The sequence below is a fragment of the Cupressus sempervirens genome, chromosome 11, assembly GCF_028749045.1.
Source record: "Cupressus sempervirens isolate cs-2001-9-10 chromosome 11, ASM2874904v1, whole genome shotgun sequence".
NCBI classification, from domain to species: Eukaryota; Viridiplantae; Streptophyta; class Pinopsida; order Cupressales; family Cupressaceae; genus Cupressus; species Cupressus sempervirens.
Window position 1 is genome coordinate 61555732 of NC_143128.1, and position 15748 is coordinate 61571479.

Sequence of the window (15748 nt, forward strand, 5' to 3'; positions counted from 1 at the left end):
ATGTTGAAAATCCTATATTGATAGGTTAACTTAATAGCTAGGTGGGAGAACCTTTGGAGAAGGTGATTGAAAATCCTATTGAAATAGGTAGGTTTAACAACCTATTGTAAATCCTTTAACAGGGTGACACTTCATATAAAGTGTTTGTAAATCCTCTAACTAAGTCACTATTGACACAGCCTAAAGCCTTTAACAGGGCATGCCTTTTATAGGGCAGACCATCAAAAGTGGTCAAACAATTATTGTTGCAGTGATTTTTGTGGGTATCATCCTCACCCCAATTCTACCTTCTTATTCTTGGAGGGTTTTTGGGTTACCAAATCTAGTGTTATGTGTGTTATGTGCATGTGTTTTCTTTATGTTTACTTAATATGTTTACATGCATGCATCTTATTTTCAGTTATTTGATTTAAAGGATTAGAAAAGGTTAAAAGTGAGATACTTCTGACTCACCCCCGCTCTCAAAAGTACTCTTCTCATTTTGAACATTCCAACAAAAACTCCTTCATTTCATCAAAACCAAGAACTTCAACTTTCATCTTAGACAACAAAGATCATCTTATGCTCAATGCATCAACAATACAATTAGTAACTCCACTTTTATGCTTTATCACAAATGTGAAACTCTACAAATATTCAACCCATTGCATATATATTTGATTCAACTTATGTTGACTTCCCAAATACTGTAAAGCTTTATGATCAATATATAATATAAACCCCTTAGGCAACAAATAATGTCTCCACATCTTTAAGGCTTGAACAATAGCATAAGAATCTTGATCATACATAAAATACTTCATTTTAGCATCATTCAACTTCTCACTGAAGAAAGCAACATGTTTACCTTCTTGACTTAAACACAACTCTTATTGCACTACCACTTGCATCGCACTCAACTTAAAATATTTTATTAAAATTAGGCAAAGCCAATACAGATAACTCAACAACCTTTTGTTTCAAAGTCTCAAAACTCTTGTTAGCTCCATGTGTCCAGTTGAAATCCCTTTTATCTCCTCTCATAGTCTCAATCATAGCATTACAAACATAACTGAATTTCTTTATAAACTTCCTATAGAAACTAGCCAAACTATAAAATGATCCCACCTCACCCACATTCTCAAGTGTTGCCGCTCCATAATTGCTTTAACCTTCTCAGGATCCATTCTCAAAACATCAACTAAAATCACAAATCCAAAATATATAATCTCTTCTTACATAAAGGAATACTTTTTCAAATTAATTAGTAGCTTCTCCTCTTTCAATCTTTGCATTATTTGCCTAATATGCTCAATATGTTATTCCTTAGTCTTACTAAATATAAGAATATCATCCAAATAAACAATCACAAACTTACCAAAAAATATTTTGAGATTTGCATTCATCAACCTCATGAAAGTACTTGGTGCATTAGTCAAACCAAAAGGCATTACCAACCATTCATACAAGTAATATTTTGTCTTGAAAGCAGTCTTCCATTCTCTGATCTTGATTTGATAATAGCCATTGTTCAAATCAATCTTGGTAAAATACTTTGCTCTATTCAAATAATCCATTATATCATCCATCCTCAGCATAGGAAACCTATATTTTTACTATTATCTTGTTAATGGCTCTGAAATCAGTGCACATTCTCGCATCTCCATTTTTCTTAGGTGCCAATACAATAGGTACAACACATGGACTCAAGCATTCTCTGATCAAACCTTTCTGCAACAACTCCTGCACTTGTTTATTAAGTTCTTCATTCTCAATAGGTGCCAATCTATGTGGTTCTTTATTTGACAAAATAGCCAAAGAATTAGGCCCATACAATGACTTATACTTCTCACTGGTGGTAAACCATTAGGTATATCTTCAACAACAATCTCCTTGTACTCATTCAACAACCTTTCAATTTTTTATGGCACTCCGCTAACACTATTAGCTTCTGTATTTGGTCTCTACCATATTTTGGTGCTTGACTTATACTATCTTTTGTCACTTGACCATTACCACCACAAATTATCCCTTGCGAAATTATAGTGAAACCAATTTGGTTCTTTTTCATCTCCTTCTCAAATTGCTTTCCACTAACCATGCGAATTCTCACGGTAGTACAATTTATTTCATTAGGAGACTCAATCAAAGGCATCAATGTATCCTTAACTCCATTTGTCCAAATATTATATTGATTTAATCTTCCATCATACACAACATGTCTATCATACTGCCAAGGTCCACCTAATAGAATATGACAACAATCTATTGGCATAATATCACACAAAACTTCATTAAAGGAATATCCAATCTTGAATTTCACAACACATTGCTCACTTACCAATATCTGATGCTCATCCCTGATCCATGAAACATGATAGGGTTTAGGATGCTTCAGCCTCTAGAGTTGCAACTTTGTAACCAACTCCTCTGATGCCAAATATGTTGAGCTTCTACTATCAATGATCACTTTACAACATTTTCCAACCATCTTATATCTAGTTTTGAAAATAATTCTATGAACAAGTTATTTATCCTCAATTCTTTCACTACACAAAGTTCTCACCATTAAATTTTCTCTAGCCTTAGGATTATTCTGAGGGTGCAAAGATTCTCCTTGTATTACAACATTTCTGCTACCACTTTCACCTTTACCAAAGTACTTACATTCAAAGGATCCATGTCCTTCTTCACCACATCTGAAACATTTACCATGAAAACCATCTCTAGGATAAGAATTACCTCTTCCTCGATATGAACTAGTACCTCCTCAGTAGGAATTACCACCTTTCCACTCAGTTTTGTCTTTCTCCTCACTCTTCCACTCAGATTTTCCCTTATCTTTCACATAATTGTCAGAACTAGCACTATCTCCATAGCATCTACCTCTTCCTCTTTGGAATCTACCACCTCTACCTCTTTGTCTTTGTTCATGCTTCTTTGTCAAGATCTCCTAAGCTTTCATGGTATATTAATATGCTTCTTCCACACTATCCAATTTCACAAAATTTCATATTGAATTCCAGATCTAAATCCATTTAGGTACCTTGCAACTTTCTCAACCTCATTATCCACATGTCTAGATCTAATGTTCAATCTATAGAATTCCTCAATGTACTCCTTCATAGTCATGTCTTTTTGTCTCAAGTTTGCATCTTCCTCACCCAACTAACTTAGTAATCAGTACAAAGGAACTCCTTCTTCACTTTTTGCACCATTTTTAATTAGGTTTTGATCTTTTCTTTTCCTATTCTCTATCTATTAGTTTGCAAATGCTCCCACCACAATGAGGCGTGACTTTTTAGCCTAGTGACTGTAATCTTCACCTTTTTATTATCAGAAGTGCTTTCAAACTCAAAGAACTTCTCCATATTAGAGATCCAATTGAACACAATATTGGTATCCAAATTTCCATCATAAGGAATAAATTCCACAATAGGCTTTTAATGTGTCTTAGACAACACTCTCAACAACTTTTCTTCATCCCAATCTTCCTCAAGTTTTGGATTAGGGTTTGGTGTCATTGCTTCATCATCACTCACATAATCAAGTTGCACTCCTCTCCTCTAAGCAATCTCTACAACATCTAATCTGGTTGCAATTTGTCTCATCATGTCCAATATAGTAGTGTCAACATTTCCTCTACCTCAAACCATCTTGACAAACAAGTTCTTGCAAGATCGTAACCCTCTGCAAGTTATAGGTCAAATCCGTAGATCTACCACCCTACAACCAAATCCATCTTAGGTTTCTATATGATCCAATTTCTCAAGGATGATCTTCAAGCTTTGATACCACTTGACACAAAAAGGATTTTGAAATGCTAGGGCCAAAGGCACACCTAAAAATCCAACCACTTCATTGATTAAACACAATAGAAGCAAACAACATAGAGAACAACACTAGGAAGAGAAGGAATAATAAATACTTTATTAATTCATCAATTTACTCACATACATGACTAGCGCTGAGACCTTCTAGGTTATGACCAACAAGAGTTATAGAATTTTAAACTTAGACTTTCCACAAATCCTTCATTCTAACTCTTCTAGCTCCCTTGACGTCACATTCCCTTAAGCATACCTAACCTAAACCTAAACACCCCTAATTATACTTGCCAAAATAGCTTACATAAGATTCTAGATCTTTACATAAGAAAAGGCCAACCTCAAAATGATTGGCACACATGCCAAGACAAGATACATACATTAAATTCATGATCCAAATTAAATACATAAGTCATCTCAAACTAAGAACCAATCAGAGACAAACTCGGTCAAAGAAGGAACTAAGCATCAACAACTCAATCAGGCTTACTTGATGCACAAAAGAATGCTCAACCAACAATGGGTAGCAATTGTAACTCAACAACCACTAGAGCTAGACAATGACTGCAACTCGACACTTATTGGCAAAGTGAACAAAGATGAGTAGGATGACAAGGCAAGCCATGATGCTCCTGCATCAGAAGACAAGGATCTAAGATCTAACATTTCTCCAAGTATCCAAGGCATTTTGAAGGCAATCTTCTCAATTGCAAAGAGCTTCTCTCCCATTATGACTAAAAATGAGTTCTCAATCAAGTAAGAAAACCCTTTATCCATCCACTTGCATTCTTCATTCACAACAAGTGTTTTTCAAACAAAACAACATTAAAGATATAGGAGTAACATTCATAGCTCCATGAATTTGTGAGGGATCCTTGATTCCTTTCTACATTTGAAAGTTCAACAACTACAATTCAAGCAACATCCACGTATCTTCATGAATATGTGCAATCTCAATATCTATTCATGAAGGTAGATCTAACACACACACACACACACACACACACACACACACACACACACACACACACACACACACACATACTTTTGTTCACACAATTTCATTTCATTTTCAAGGTTGATTCCTAAACAAGGGGTCTACCAATGCATACCCCTTTCTACAACCTTTTCCCCATTTTATATGTATAGGAACAAGTAGCACAATTGTTAGAATAAATCTAATAAGTTTGAGGCCTATCAAACTAATTGCAAAAATTTCATGCAAAACCATAAGAATCACATCGAATATCTGTATACTATTCTCGAGAACAAAATGCTAGTTTGATTCGTACCTTGCAAAATCACTTCAAATTTTTTAGATTGCATGTTAGTAGAACTTTTTGGATTTGGTTTCAAGATATTGCAACCGTTTGTTTGTTACTAGGTAGTCCATATTTCCGAAAACTAGTTCTGTTCACTTATTTGGCCTCATATTTTGCATCAATATATCATTTCCTATCCAATCAATTTCATATAATCATAATCATAGAAGGATCATTGCACTTACTTAGTGCTAAAGTCCTACTTCAACTTATTGGTTCATCTCCTTCTAATTGTGCTCTAAGGAAAGGTGGGAAATCCCTTGCATTACATTTTCCCCCTTTTTCTTTATGTGCAACAAGATACCATGGTTCACATATCTATTGTTTTAGAAAATACTTTTTAATGATTTTTTCCTTCAATTTGAACTATAGATATTACCAAATGTTATAAAAAAGTGTTAAATTTTTTATGCAATAACCATACTCTATTCTATAGAAAAAAACCAAGCCTACCTCTCCATTAGCCCCTACCTCCATTATGTAACTTTAACCTCTCGTATCACTTGTCTTAGTGCTAACATTGTATTTACTCTTATTATTATTTCTTACAAATAATCTCTTGTAAATCAATTCAAATTATTTAAAAAAAGTCAAAATCACTTTCCTTAGTTCTCGTTCGTCTAGAATGGTTGTCACTAGCATCATAGAGATTCCAATGGACTCCAATACCATGCATTGATTCCATTAACTATTTAACCTCGTTGACTTATTTAAAGCTTTCACTTCCTCATTCACTCCATTCCACTCCATAGCAATGAACCATTGTCTTGAATAGTATTGTAATTTGAAGGCTGACCAAGCCATTTCACAAACTTTTAAGGGGCGTGTACCACCGTCAATTAAACAAGCTTCCTAAAATTATGCCAACAATATTTAGGGTTTAAGGTTTGAAGGTTATGTAGATTTCAAGGTTTTAAGAGTCTGCAGGCACTCAAAAATCTCTTTTCGCACTGATAAAATTGTTTAATCTCAATGATGAATGAAACTGCAAATGCTCAGCAAAGAGAGACGGACGATAAAGTGGAAGATGTGAAAGATCTAAAGCGTGCAATTTGTGAAGAATGCAGAGAAAATCCTTTCAAATACAAATGCCCCGGCTGTGGACTGCGCTCGTGCAGCTTGCCCTGCGTTAAAGCTCACAAATTACGTACACGTTGCACAGGCAAGCGAAACCGAGCGCAGTTTGTGCCTCTTTCTCAATTCGATGAAAACTGGCTTATATCAGGTATTCTCTCATTCCTTCCTATTACAGCGTCTATTGTCTTCCCTCTTGCCATTTTCTACAAACTGATTACAAATTTGATCATTTAAAAAAGAAACATTATTTTGATAAGTTATCCTTACTTGGAGTACTTGGGCTTGATAAACCATTGAAATACTCTACTTTCCCTGCGACCGGTGGCCGAGCTTATAATTTTCGGTGGGGTTGTGACAATGCATGCCTCGATGAGTACCCCTGATAATATATGACAGATCCTGTTGAAATTGATCATTTTCTTGTTTATCTGGTGATCAAAGTTAGGCAGATAGGGAATTGAAGGATCATAAATAGAGTATAACTTTGTAGCGTTTCCTAATAAGGACTGATAATTTGAATGACCAAAAAATAAAAGATCAGGTTGTAGTTTTGTCTACAAAAGAATTAAACATCCATCCACAAATAGGGGTCTTGATACGAATTTTCGGTTAGTTTGTTATCTATCTTGGGGTCGATTTCAAATTTAAATGTATCATTCATAAGAGCATGAGCATTCGTTCTTATGAGAGCAATCTTTTTTCTGAAAAAAATGATAGCTAAAATGTAATGCGTGGTTGTAGTTTCTATCTTTTGCACATGGCAATGCCTGAAAAACATTCCCTAGGGGATGATATCCAGTTCACCTGCGCTAGTATCTAGCACATTCTACACTTAACTAATTGTACTATATGGCTAGCGGAAATCCAACTGCTTGGACAATTCTATTCCTTGTCATTCTTTGAGCTAAATGTGAAGGAAGACATACATCAAGCCATATATTCTCTTCCCGAAATCTTCAAGGTCCACATGGGCAAGGTTGGTATCTCCAACTTTTCTCCATTTCAATGAGATCTTGGACTCAAATTGCGCTCCTTTGTTCAGAAACTTCATCTGTACTTTCTTACAAATTCCTCCTGGGGTTGACATTTACCTCCTGAGAAGATGAAAAATTCTAAGTTAGGAGAGGGTTGTTGGAAGTATCAGGGTTCTGAGAGGGGGGGGTGAATCAGAACACTATTAAATTCTCCCAAAATCTGAGTTCAGTAATTTTAATTCATAATTTACAGCAGTGGAGAAATCAAACTGTACTGAAATGTAAACATACTGAATAATATCAACTCACAGAAAGAAGAGACACCAATTTTGTGCCGAGTGGGAAACCCTCGAAAATCCTCACGGTTTCGTCATAGGGAGAAAAACCACTCCATGAACCTGTATTCTTTATTGAGTTCCAATTCTTTTACAATCAGCAGCTTCTACTGCTCAGGGTATTTAACCTTTTTATCAGTGCTGTAATTACAAGCTTATACACACACATAAATGTGTATGTAAGACATTTATACATGCATACAATTCTATAATAAGACTTTTAGTCTTTACAAACTGTTCTGAAATATAAGTCTTCTTTCTTTTTCTTTTTTTTTTTTTAAACTCATCCCATTTAAATTACAAATGATCTCTATATTTATAGAGATAAAATTCGAATGTAATCAGTTACATCAGCCCAACTGAACCAGTTTGGGTTGTTACACAAACTTCCTTTTAAAACTGCTGTTTGAGAGACTAACAAAACAGTTTTAGTTTTTGGATTTGTTCCTGTCTCAAATCTGGTAATCATTATAAACTTCCAAACTGATCAATAGTGTTTCATTTTTATTTTTTAGATACTCGAAAATAGTTTCCATTATCTCAGACCAAATTCCTTCATTGCTGTTACAAACTTTGGAGAAAACTTCATTCAATATTTCATGAAACTTTTCTATCTTTTTATACAAAAAATAAAAACCGTTCCTTAAAAAAATTGCCATTTCATTTTAAACCTGAACTGACTATGTATTTGTTTTAGGACAAATATTTGTGCATCAAACTGAATCAAAGAATTTCTTTCAAAAACCCTTACTGCTGGAGTTTCAAATGAAGAACTTTGTGCATTCTTTTCAAATGAAGAATTCAACTGTTCTTCAAGAAAATGATTATGTCTGGGAAACAACATACCTGACATGCTCATGAAAATACCTGTGATATTCCTTTTATGTTTCTGCCTGATCTTGCATATTGTTTTATAACTTGCCTTCTTGTTCTTTGCTTATTTCTCAGGCATCTGTATAATGGCCAAGCTCTGTATACAGCAACATAGCTCGCAGCGACAAAATTCATCAAAAGATCAACAGAAGAGAGGTCAGAAAATGACAAAACTGGTATCAATATAAACCTTAGTGAATGTATAACCACATAGTAAAAACCCAGAAGCAAGTCAACTGAACCTTGTTTTAAACTTGACAAAGCATCCTCTGCGTCTATGAAAATACAAACTGACGGAAGAATAGAGAAGTTACTATAATTTTCAAACTGCCCACCACCTTAAGGTTTTTGCAAACATTTTTGAAGTCCGCCATACAAATCTGACAAATGTCACAAAAACTGTGACGTGCATCGTAAATATCTGCGTACATCCAGACCTTAATTACTGTGCAAGTGCTACGATGATACTTTATTCTATGCCAACACTGCAGATGAAATATTGCCATGTGATAAATATATCATGTGATATATTACGGCTTACTTATCACCTATTCTTTTTGTCAAACAACATATTTATTTGGCCATCTTTTATTTACGCATTTTGCCATATTTCAAAAAGGTCATCATGGTCAACAATCTCCCCCATTTTTGATGCAAAAATTTTCACCATCTCATAGAAACAAAAATGCTGATTTACCATGCAATGCTGATCCGAAAACATCAGACAAAACCTGAACCAACTGACCTGAATCAATCAAAAAAATTGATAAACCAAGTTGTGAAATCAACCTGTGAACCAAATCCTCTGTGAAATGCTGATTAAATCTGTGAAATCAACCTGTGAACCAAATCTTGTGTGAAATGCTGATTAAATCTGTGAAATCAACCTGTGAACCAAATCCTGTGTGAAATGCTGATTACTCCCCCAAAATTTTTGCGTCAAAAAAAATTTGACCATCTGCTTTTCATCAATTCTTTCTGTGAAAGGAGCAGAAACCTATCACAGAAAAGTTATTAGAAAGAGTGTTATGCCAGTAGTGATTGAGAGAAAACTCCCAATCGTGTTCTTAATTGTTCAAATAGTTCTCTTGGTAGTGCCTTTGTAAAAATATCAGCCACCTGTCCTTGAGTAGGCACATAAACCAATTTGAATTCATTATTTTGAACTTTATCTCTCAAGAAATGAAGTTTGATGGCTATGTGTTTTGTACGTCAGTGCATAATTGGGTTTTTGCTTAATTGAATTGCACTCATATTATCACACATTATTGAAATAGGTTTTGAAACCTGAATGCCCAAATCAGATATCTGATAATCCATCCAAATTAATTGAGTACAGCATGCTGTAGCTGCAACATATTCAAATTCACAAGTGGATAAAGTTACACAATCCTGTTTCTTACTATGCCAAGCAACCAAACACTCACCAAGAAAGAAAGCTGCACCACTAGTGCTCTTTTTATCGTCAGATCCTCCCCAATCTGCATCAGTATAACCAGTAAGAGTAAAATCAGTGCTGTGAGGATACCATAAACCATAATCAAGAGTGCCTTGAATGTATTTCAGTATTCTATGCACCGCATTAAGATGCGATTGCTTTGGATCAGATTGAAATCTTGACACCATACATACAGCTTGCATTATATCAGGTCTAGATGCAGTTAAATATAGCAAACTTCCAATCATAGATCTGTAAAGAGTCTGATTAATAGAAGGTGAATCATCATTCTTTATTAATTTACAGCCAGTTTCCATAGGAGTGCTAACAGGTTTGCATTCAGACATATTGAATTTTCTCAACATTTCTTTGGCATATTTAGTTTGAGAAAGAAATAATCCATGTTCAAGCTGTGAGACTTGCAAACCAAAAAAAAATGTGAGTACACCTAACATTGACATTTCAAACTCAGATTCCATGATTTTTGAAAAATGTTCTGCTAAATCATCATTAGTAGACCCAAAAATGATATCATCCACATAAATTTCAACTGCCAAAATGTCATCATTTATCATTTTGATAAACAAGGTGCTATCTGCCTTTCCTCGAGAAAATCCGTTTGAAGTTAAATGTTTATCCAACCTGGAGTACCAAGCCCTAGGAGCTTGTTTTAAGCCATACAAAGCCTTTTTCAGTTGATAAACATAATCAGGTTTGTTTGAAAATTCAAAACCTTCTGGTTGTTCCATATAAACTTCCTCTTCAAGAAACCCATTTAAGAAAGCAGTTTTAACATCCATTTGGTAAACAGTGAATTTTTTATGGCTAGCATATGCAAGAAAGATTCTGATTGATTCCATCCTTGCAACTGGTGCAAAGGTTTCACCGAAATCAATTCCTTCTTGTTGAGCATAGCCTTTACAAACAAATCTAACTTTATTTCTGACCACTTTACCTTCTTCATTCAGTTTATTACGAAATATCCACTTTCCACCTATGACATTTTTGTCACTAGGTCTGGGAACAAGTTCCCAAGTCTTATTTTTCTCTATTTGATTTATCTCTTCCTGCATTGCATTTTGCCAACAGGAATCTGATAAAGCTTCAGCAAGACTCTTTGGTTCAAAATCTGATATTAAGCAAAAATGTTCAGCAATGTTTGCTTGTTCACCTATTTTGGCTTTTCTTCTAGTTAAAATTCCTTTCTCTATATCTCCAATAACTTGAGACTCAGGATGTCTCTTAGCTATTATTCTAGAAGTTTTTATTTTCGAACCAACACTAGTTATTTTGGGGCTTGAGCAGTTTTCTGATTCAGTTTCATCAGCAAGTTCATTTTCATCATTTTCAGGATGCTCATCATGTGCAGTTTCTGATTTTTGAAAAGATGAATCTTCGTGATCTTTTTTATCATTACAACACACAGAATTTTCATCAAATATGACATTTATAGCTTCTACAACTTTGTTCAGCCTTTTATTATAGCATTTATAGGCCATGCTGTGCGTGGAGTACCCAAGAAAGATCCCTTCATCAGATCTTGAATTAAAGTTTTCTAGAGAATCATCGTTCTTTTTGATAAAACATTTGCAACCAAAAACCTTAAAATTCTTGACATTTGCTGTTTTTCCATTCCACAATTCATATGGAGTGTAAGCAGTTCTAACTCTGATTTGTGCTTTGTTAAGAATATAAACAACTGTATGAACAGCTTCTTTCCAAAATTTATCATTTAGTTTTGCTTCATTCAACATGGTTCTAGCCATTTCTTTTACAGTTCTTTCCTTTCTTTCTACAACACCATTTTGTTGTGGTGTTCTAGCAGTAGAGTATTGTCTTTTTATTCCATGTCTCTCACAATACTCAATAAATTCTTGAGAGGTGAATTCTCCTCCCCTATCTGATCTTAAACATTTCAGTTTTAATTTAGTTTCTCTTTCTACCATCTTTCTGAAAATTTTGAAGCGTTCAAAGGCCTCTGATTTATGTTTCAGAAATGTTACCCAAACCATCCTTGAGTAGTCATCTATGAACAACATGAAATACTTTTCACCATTTAGTGAAGCAGTTTTAGTAGGACCACACAAATCAGTATGCACTAATTCAAGTGGTCTATTTACAAATATTCTTTCGTTTTGAAAGAAACTTTCGTTTGTTTGCCCTTAACACACTCTTCACAAATATTTGCTGGTTTTGTAATCTGTGGCAGTCCTCTAACCTTTTTATTCTTGCTGATTCTAGCAAGATTATCGAAGTTTAAATGTCCCAGTCTTTTGTGCCATAGCCAATTTTCTTCTACTTGACTCATTAGACAAGTATTAACTAATGAAGTTTCTAGGACAGTTGAATCTATTAGGTTGTAAAGATTACCGCTTGTTCTTAACCCACTGGCAATGATTCTATCCTTTCCATTTTTAATATAACATCCTTTTGCATTAAAGAAAATAGAATATCCACTGTCACATATCTGACTTATAGCAGGTTATGTTTTAAACCTTCAACAAAGTACACATCATGAATTGGTGTGTCTTTATTCAGAATTATTGAACCTTTTCCAGTAATGTAGGCTCCTGAGTTATCCCCAAATCGAACAAAACCTCCATCAAAATTTTCTAAGGTTTTAAATTTGCTTTTACACCCAGTCATATGGTGTGAACAACCGCTATCCAATACCCACGTTGCAGGTTTTTGAGCGAATAGAGCTGTTTCAACAATTAAGGACTTTTCTGTTACCCTTACTTGCTTCCAGATTTGTTTTGGTCTCATATTCAATTTACATTGATTTGCATAATGACCATAATGAAAGCATTTAAAGCACCTAACAACTTTCCTTTTTCTTTGATTAGTGTTATTTTCACAAAAGATAGCCTTGTGCCCAAACATATTGCAATTAAAACAATAACCATTGAAAAAGAACTTTGTTTTCTGACTAGTAGATTCTACAGATGATCTTTGCAAGACATTTAACTTTTTATCCTTTTCCTCAAGCAAGAGTTTTTGATTTTCTATAATCAAATTTGCTCCATTTAACTTTTCTTGAAGTTTTTGATTTTCAACTTCTTGATTAGAAATCAACTTCTTTAATCTTTTAAGTTCTTGCAAAGATTTTAGAAGTTCTTCTTCTAGATCTACTTCTACATCTGAATCAGATGACAATTCAGATTCACTGAGTTCAGGTTTAGGGGTATGGACTATTTCAGCCATGAATAGTCTTTCCCCTTCTTCATCAATATCGCTAGATTCTTCATTTGAATCTTCTTTTGAAAGAAGACTTTTCTTCTTGTAATCCTTGAATCTTTTATTCTGATTCCAAGGCTTCTTTTTTGAAAACTTCTCAGTTTTCTCATCACAATCTTCAAGTTCGACATTTGGGCATTTTGCAGGAAAGTGTCCTAATTGACCACAGCTGAAGCATTTAGGTTTGCCTTTATATTTCTTTCTCATTTTCCTGACAAGTAATGCTTCTAAAGCATCTGTTAGATCTGAATCACTCTCATCATGTTTTTCAATCTTAAAGGCTGATTCTTTTGATGAGGAACTAGCTTGATTGCCAATCCTCATTTCGTATGCAGTTAGTGTTCCTTGAAGTTGATGTAGGGTCATTTTTGAGAAGCTTTTCTTTTCTTCTAATGTAGATATTTTAGTTTCAAATTTAGGTAATACTGACCTAATAACTTTTGAAACTACATCATATTCTTCTATCTCTTCACCTAGACCTTTTCTAGCATTCACTACTTCATCAACTCTTAGGAAGTATGCAGCAATGGTTTCATCTTCATTCATTTTCAGATTGTCAAACTGTGTTTTAAGAGTTATCAGTTTATACTCTTTTACTTTTTCATCTCCTTGATATATTGTTTCAAGTTTGACCCATATATCATTAGCTGACTTGCAATAAACAACTTTAGCAAAAACATCTTTGGAGAGACCACAAAGAAGGGCATATCTTGCCTTCTTATCCAACTCAAATTTTAGTTTTTCATCTGCATCGGTAGCGATTGTTGTTGGGACAGTATATTTTGTTATTACAACATCCCACATCCTTACATCTAAGGAATGTATGAAGGCTTCCATCATAACTTTCCAGAAAACATAATCGTTTCCATCAAACAGTGGAGCCCTATTAAGAGAAGCTCCTTCAGATTGTGCCATGACATCCAATTAATATTCCTGGAACAATTCCTAAAGGAATCCTATGCTCTGATACCACTTGTTGGAAGTATCAGGGTTCTGAGGGGGGGGGTGAATCAGAACACTATTAAATTCTCCCAAAATCTGAGTTCAGTAATTTTAATTCATAATTTACAGCAGTGGAGAAATCAAACTGTACTGAAATGTAAACATACTGAATAATATCAACTCACAGAAAGAAGAGACACCAATTTTGGGCCGAGTGGGAAACCCTCGAAAATCCTCACGGTTTCGTCATAGGGAGAAAAACCACTCCATGAACCTGTATTCTTTATTGAGTTCCAATTCATTTACAATCAGCAGCTTCTACTGCTCAGGGTATTTAACCCTTTTATCAGTGCTGTAATTACAAGCTTATACACACATATAAATGTGTATGTAAGACATTTATACATGCATACAAGTCTATAATAAGACTTTTAGTCTTTACAAACTGTTCTGAAATATAAGTCTTCTTTCTTTTTTTTTTTTTTTTTTTAACTCATCCCATTTAAATTACAAATGATCTCTATATTTATAGAGATAAAATTCGAATGTAAGCAGTTACATCAGCCCAACTGAACCAGTTTGGGTTGTTACACAAACTTCCTTTTAAAAATGCTGTTTGAGAGACTAACAAAACAGTTTTACTTTTCGGATTTGTTCTTGTCTCAAATCTGGTAATCATTATAAACTTCCAAACTGATCAATAGTGTTTCATTTTTATTTTTTAGATACTCGAAAATAGTTTCCATTATCTCAGACCAAATTCCTTCATTGCTGTTACAAACTTTGGAGAAAACTTCATTCAATATTTCATGAAACTTTTCTATCTTTTTATAAAAAAAATAAAAACCGTTCCTTAAAATAATTGCCATTTCATTTTAAACCTGAACTGACTATGTATTTGTTTTAGGACAAATATTTGTGCATCAAACTGAGTCAAAGAATTTCTTTCAAAAACCCTTACTGCTGGAGTTTCAAATGAAGAACTTTGTGCATTCTTTTCAAATGAAGAATTCAACTGTTCTTCAAGAAAATGATTATGTCTGAGAAACAACATACCTGACATGCTCATGAAAATACCTGTGATATTCCTTTTATGTTTCTGCCTGATCTTGCATATTGTTTCATAACGTGCCTTCTTGTTCTTTGCTTATTTCTCAGGCATCTGTACAATGGCCAAGCTCTGTATACAGCAACATAGCTCGCAGCGACAAAATTCATCAAAAGATCAACAGAAGAGAGGTCAGAAAATGACAAAACTGGTATCAATATAAACCTTAGTGAATGTATAACCACATAGTAAAAACCCAGAAGCAAGTCAACTGAACCTTGTTTTAAACTTGACAAAGCATCCTCTGCGTCTGTGAAAATACAAACTGACGGAAGAATAGAGAAGTTACTATAATTTTCAAACTGCCCACCACCTTAAGGTTTTTGCAAACATTTTTGAAGTCCGCCATACAAATCTGACAAAGGTCACAAAAACTGTGACGTGCACCGTAAATATCTGCTTACATCCAGACCTTAATTACTGTGCAAGTGCTACGATGATACTTTATTCTATGCCAACACTGCAGATGAAATATTGCCATGTGATAAATATATCATGTGATATATTACGGCTTACTTATCACCTATTCTTATTGTCAAACAACATATTTATTTGGCCATCTTTTATTTACGCATTTTGCCATATTTCAAAAAGGTCATCATGGTCAACAATTATGATTTTTTACTTATATTAATG

The 15748-nt window shown here is 34.2% G+C and overlaps 1 protein-coding gene across 2 annotated transcripts in view; it reads left to right on the forward strand.

Moving 5' to 3' along the window:
- The first annotated feature begins 5865 nt into the window (after positions 1–5865).
- Positions 5866–15748, forward strand: part of LOC149528257 (uncharacterized) — a 46645-nt gene continuing 36762 nt past the window's right edge. Inside the window, exon 1 of one of the 2 annotated variants that reach the window (XM_089809550.1) lies at positions 5866–6353. In XM_089809550.1, the coding sequence (XP_089665676.1) occupies positions 6101–6353 (253 nt within the window). In that variant the 5' untranslated portion in view covers positions 5866–6100. The remainder of the gene's footprint in view (positions 6354–15748) is intronic. The other variant, XR_016358640.1, reaches the window with a different exon arrangement.